Consider the following 6,000-nt stretch of genomic DNA (forward strand, 5'->3'; position numbering starts at 1 on the left):
CTTGTTTCTGGAGTGAGTTCTGAGGACGGGTGAATGGCTGGGTGATCCTTCCTTTCTTGAAGATTAGATTTCATATTTCTCAGAGTGGCTGGCATGCTGGCTTTTGTATACTTGGGTCTCAGTGAATGAATGAGCAAATGACTGAAGGAATGTAGGAGGGAACAGAGTGTAGCAAGGAAGAGCATCTAGACAATGACCAGAAAAGAACGAAGCAGTAGCAATGGGCAAAGGAACCCAGAAACACTGAGAGACCTGGCTTCGGTGTGGGTACTCTGGGTCTGAGTCCATCTGATGGTGAGTTTGTGCCACTGTGCACAACCACCAGCAGCCAGCAGACCCAGACGTACTGGGAGGAAAGGTCAGGAACAGATATCTCCCGCTAACACCAACAGCTCCATTGAGGAGAAGCAGGAGACTCAGAGTCCAGGTGGGAAGTGTCAAGTTAGAGGGAGGTCTGCATCAGAAATCAGAGTGGGCAAACAGGTCCCAGAGGCACAATCAGAAGACACTGGTAATGAAGGCTGACCGAGGAGGGTGAATGGGCACCCCCCCCACACACACACACAGCAGCAACATCCCTCCAACCAACCTGATGTTGTGACCCAAACTGATCTCCTAAATAGCACCCCCAAGTCCAAAGTCTAGCTCAGGCACAATGACCCACGTGGCCTGACTGTACCGAGCAGGACAGGGTGACCAGCTGTGGGGCAGACCCAACGATGTGTCAGCACCCTGGACAGCGACATGGACCCACAGCGGTGTGTCAGCACCAAGGACAGCGCGCGCTCAGGAAAGGCGTCCCAAATGGACAGGACTAGAGAAGCCGGGACGCCTGCTCCCTGTTGAACTGGGAGGAGCCAGGCAAAGAGCCTGTAGGATCCCAGTTCCAAACACCCTTCAGCTCCAACAGTTCAGGCCTTGGCTTGGTCTCAGGCAGAGAAAACCCAGCTTCTCTTCTGTGAAAGTTGATCAGATCCCGGCAGGTTCTGGGGTCCACCATCAGCCCTGGGGACACCATGCTGTCTCACCTCCTTTCTCAGCATTTCTGAGTTATGCCTAGTTTCCCTGAGCTGTCCATGGTATGACCGGATGTGGGGCGGCAAGTTATTCCAGGTTAGCCTCCTAGTACTATAGTCCCGTGTCTTTTAAAATTTTTTGTTGTTGTTTATTTTTTTAATTCTCACCTGAGGAAATTTTTCTATTTATCTTCAGATAGAGTGGGAGGGAGGGAGAGACAGGGAGAGAGGAAGGGGGGGAGAGAGAGAGAGATCGATGTGAGTTGCCTCCCGCACAACCCGACCAGGGCCAGGGACAAATCACAACCGAGGTAGGTGCCCTTGACAGGAATCGAACCTGCGACTCATTGGTCTGCGGGCCGATGCTCTAACCACTGGGCGAAACCAGCCAGGGCTCCTGTGTCTTTTTCAGCAACTCATCAGCACTGGCTGTGACCTGAATGCCGAGCAAGAACACCCGTCACTGCCACCGCCACAATGCCACGTCTCGGGCCAGCGCACCGTGTGCGGCATGACGCACCGCTGAGTCTCACGCTCAGCAGTGTGGTCTTTCTTCCTGAACAGAAGATGTTTCTAAAAATCCTTCCATGGAGCCCTGCACTTCCTAGCGAATGGCGTGTGACTAACCTATTTTGTCAGCCAGATGTGTCTCGGGCCCCTGGGACATGTGAGGGACTGGGGGGGCGGTGCTGTGGGGGTCCCAGGACGAAAGATGCCTGTGGGCCCACACACACAAGGGCAAAGCAGTGCAGTTCAAGTCAACACAATTCAATGCAGGCTCCATATGCGGTGGGCATCCTCCCCCTGCCGGCACCTCCTGCCCAGCTACTCCCTTCTGTTCTGTACATGAACCTCTGCCCTTGCAGCCCCCAGAGCTGCTGCAGAGCCGCCCAGCAAGACCACCCCTAACTGCCTGACTGCATTTGGCCTTCACAGTGTCCCTGTCGCTCAGCAGCCTCCTGGCTGCCCCTCCCCACAGATGGCTCTTCTTTGTCCCCCTCTCATCACCATCCTCCACCCAGGCTCCTCGCCTTCCACTCGCCATCATTTAGAGTGCTTGCCTCTGTCGCAATCCCAGCCCCCACTCCGTGTGAGGACACTCATGCACCTTAGGTCCAGCCTGGTCAGCTGAATACATCTATGTTCTCGGGGCCCCTGTCCCCTTCCCTGCAGATGGAGTCCTACCTGCTCTTGGGGCCACTTTGGCCTCTCCTCGGGAGTCCTGCTCTTGGTCTTGAAGCTTCTCTGGGGGTCTCCGGGGAGCTTGGCCTCAGGAGGAAGGTTGAGTGACTTGGGCCTTCCCTCGTGCCGGCTGGGGCCGCGGCTGGTCTCTCCGGGCAGGCCGGCCTCTGTGGAGTCCCCTGGCCCTGGCTCCGGCCCCGGCACCAGCGCGTGCTCGGGGCTGGCCTCTCCGGCACTGGCGATGCTGGTCATACTCAAGCTCATCTTGATCTCAGCCACAATCTGGTCGATGTCCTCCTCCTGGTCCTCTAGGTCCCCATCCCCACGCCTTGGGCGATAGGGAGACGCACGGTCCGCGTTGCCGTTGGCCTCGGGGGGGTAGTAGTTCTGGTAACCGTCTTCGCTGGGACAGTAGTGGATGCCTTCCTCCTGGTCCTGGACCCCCAGCACCGAGGCCTCATCCTCTGGGATGGAGAGGTGGCCATCCCGGTAGTCCGGGCCACCTCCGTCCCCGTGGCCATGGGGGTGCAGGCCGGCCGAGTCCGTCCACTCCTCCACAGCCTCCTGACACTCGTCTGTGTCTGGGTGGCGCGCACCGTGGGCCAGGTACCCCTCCCCGTTGCAGTCCATGCCTTCAAGGTAGCTGTCATCCTCGGGACAATAGCGGATGTAGTAGGTGATGCCCTCCTCCTCCTCTGGGAGGCCCTCATCATAGTCCTCCTCCTCTGAAGTGTTGTTCACGTAGTCGGAGCTGGAGTCCCCGTCGGGGCTGTGGTCATGGCAGCTCTGCTCCGGGGGCGTGGGGCTCTCGGCCCGCAGCGTGGCCAGCTCCAGGCCCTGAGGCACGTACTCCTCCAGAGGCAGCTCGGCGTCCTGGCTCTCGGGCTCCTGGCCACGGGGCACGGGGCCCGGCCTCGCTCTGTGGTCCAGCATGCTGCTCGCTGTGCTCTGGCGCTTGCGGTTGGCCATGGCAGATGCTCACGCGGCCATCGTCACCAGGAGGCAGCCACTGTGGGAGGGACATTGGAGAGAACAGAGTCAGAGTCCCACAAAGCACCTGGGACCTGTCGGAGCGCTTCACCAGAGTCCCGTTAATGCACATTTCAAATAACGTGCCATCCCACCCTGGCCGTTCCCATCAGGAGCAAGAACACCCATGCCAGAGGGCAGGCGGGCCAGAGGAAGCGGTGGCGGCGGCAGCGTGGTACCACCCGTCCACCAGACGCCTGCATCTTGGAAATGCAGGTGACCACGACCAATGGTCAAAGGATCAGGTTGTTTTTTCTCAAAAACAAAGAGCAGCCTTCATCAGGAAGACACGATGCAGAACGATGAGGAGGCGCTCTACGTCTCCCGTCTCCCGAGTCTAAATCCGCGCACCTCAAAGACCAGCGCACGTTCCTGACCCCAGGGAGCGGGGCCCACCCTCCCAGTGCACGTGGCCTCTCCTTCCTCCTCACTCCAAACTAACTGCTTTCAGCAAGTGAAGAGAGTGGCCAGGAACCGCCCTGGCCGGTTTGGCTCAGCGGTTAGAATGTCAGCCTGTGGACCAAAGAGTCGCGAGTTCGATTCCAGTCAAGTGTATGTACCTTGGTTGCGGTTTGGTCCCTGGTCCTGAATGGGGTCATGCGGAGGTAACCAGTCGCTGTGTCCCTCTCACATCGATGTTGTTCTTTCTCTCTCTCCCTCTCACTCTATCTTGAAGATAAATGAAAAAACATCCTCGGGTGAGGATTAAAAAGAAAAAAAAGTCACCAGGAACCATCTAGGCCCAACACCACACAGAGACACTGAACAGGAGCCCCCGGCCTCACTGGCTGCATGCGGTGGGGGACCGGGAAGGTGGCCACATCTTGAAGGGTCTGCAGAATTACCTTAAACAGGCACTTTGGGTGGAAGAGAAAGAGCCCTTGTACTAAAGGTGAAGACCAAAGGTCCCTGTGTAAACCCAGACCTCATCTACCCTCAGGCCCTGGGCAGGATACTTCCCGGAGGAACGGCCTTCCGGGGGGGGGGGGGGCACTGGAAATGCCAGCGCCCGCCCGCAGGGCTGAAGGGGTGCCACAGGACAGTCCCCCACACAGGCCTCCACCCCATGAGCGTTTGCCTTCTCTGCTATACACAGAAAGTGGAGAAAAATTCCAGTGACATTTAAAGGGAAAGGGTGACCGATTACGTGTATGTCTTAGGAGGAGGACAGAGACCCCCACAAACACAGGTGGCTGGAAACGGGGGCTGCTGGGGATCCTGGCTGTGGTCGCAAGACGCATCTGTGATGGGAGACGGGTGCCTCCAGGTGGGGCTGCAGAAAGGGGGCAGGTCTAGGGAAAGCCAAGTGTTCAGTCCCGTTGGTGGGCACCGGGCAATGGGCAGGTTCAGAGGCCCAAGGTCTGAGTCTGTGAGCAAAGATCAGGCCTGGAGCTGAGCTGGGGGCGGTTCTCACATCGAAGGCCCTGGGGCTACACTTGAAACTCTGCCCTGAATAGATGCTGGGAGGCCTCTGGGGACTTCCTACTGACTACAGAACAAATACAAGGCCCTTCCCTTGAGGCCCAGGCCCCCTCGAGTTAAACACAATTCAGTTACTTTCTTGCAGGACTTATCAAGGCCTTTAATACGCGCTCAGGGACTCTCAGAACAGACAGAACGGCCCTCCCTGATCTGAACGTGGATTTCCATTTTCACGGAGATCTCACGGGACCTGCAGAACTCAGTTTGAGAATGCGAGCCTGGACACTCATGTCATTAATTAGAACGGGATATAATTAATTAGATCTGAATATCATTAATAAAAAATTACATTCCGAAACGACGAACTTCCTTCAATCTCATCACACTAATTACACTGGGCCCGACCTAGTAGCAGCTCACAGGGCTATTTTCTTAACACATCTTTCATCTTTAAAAGAAAAAAGGTGTCCGTGAATTTTCTTCTCTCCTGACAGGCAACTTAAAAAAAAAAAGTTGGCTGTCAGAGCAGGAGTTTCTGAGTGTTTGAAAACAGACACACTGAGTCTAGAGGCAAATCCTAACGGCCAGCCCCATGTCTTTTCTTATGCTCCAAGGAAGGAAACAGGATTCTGGGGAGCTATCATGTGCTATGCACAGCCCACCCATAGAGTGGTTCCTTCTCACCACCACCCCAAATCACGAGTCCCCACTTTACAGATGAGGCAGATGGCCTTCTAGAAGTGTAAGCAACTAGGGCTCAGGGGTGATTACAGACCTCCTGAGCACTGATACTCACCGGTTCCTGGGCTGAGCATCAAACTCCAGCCTCAGACGCCCTGCGCTCAGACAAGTACTGACTTACACGTCCACAGCTCCCAGGAAGCAACCACGGGGACCACCCTGTCCCAGCGGAAGTGCAAGTCCCCTCATGAAACCCACTGCTCACACGCCAGGAGCAAAACCTCCCTCCACGCGAGGTTCACACTTCTTACCAAAAACGAGTGGTTTGCGAATGTCCGGGGAAACCTCCTGGTGATGAACTCTTTCTGGAATAAAAAAGAAAACAAAAATTACTTTGGTTTCAGAAATGATACAGGTGCTCCGAGAACTCCTCCAAGTGCAGAAATTTGTGCGAGTGAGAGGCTTTGTAAAAGCGAACCCATTATAATTCTAACGAGAGGATCAGAAATTAGCGGAAACAAATAATTAAAATGTTGCTTCAGCCATTCATCCCGTAATTATGGCCTTGCGAACACAGTGTTGGGCAAATAAAGGGATGGCTTAGGTTTCGTTGTCGAAGAGACTGCCCGAATTTCAATGAAGCTCCTCAAAGCCCTCATGAATATGCATG

At 55.5% G+C, this 6,000-nt stretch overlaps 1 protein-coding gene across 1 annotated transcript in view; it reads right to left on the reverse strand.

Annotated features, from left to right (window-relative positions):
• APBA2 (amyloid beta precursor protein binding family A member 2) overlaps positions 1-5,695 on the reverse strand; it is a 30,005-nt gene extending 24,310 nt beyond the window's left edge. The window contains exons 1-2 of the mRNA XM_036277846.1: positions 5,642-5,695; positions 2,202-3,207 (exon numbers count right to left, since the gene is read on the reverse strand). Of these exons, the coding sequence (XP_036133739.1) occupies positions 2,202-3,167 (966 nt within the window). The 5' untranslated portion in view covers positions 3,168-3,207; positions 5,642-5,695. The remainder of the gene's footprint in view (positions 1-2,201; positions 3,208-5,641) is intronic.
• Between the last annotated feature and the right edge of the window lie 305 nt (positions 5,696-6,000).

The sequence above is a fragment of the Molossus molossus genome, unplaced genomic scaffold, assembly GCF_014108415.1.
Source record: "Molossus molossus isolate mMolMol1 unplaced genomic scaffold, mMolMol1.p scaffold_m16_p_24, whole genome shotgun sequence".
Classification (NCBI taxonomy): Eukaryota; Metazoa; Chordata; class Mammalia; order Chiroptera; family Molossidae; genus Molossus; species Molossus molossus.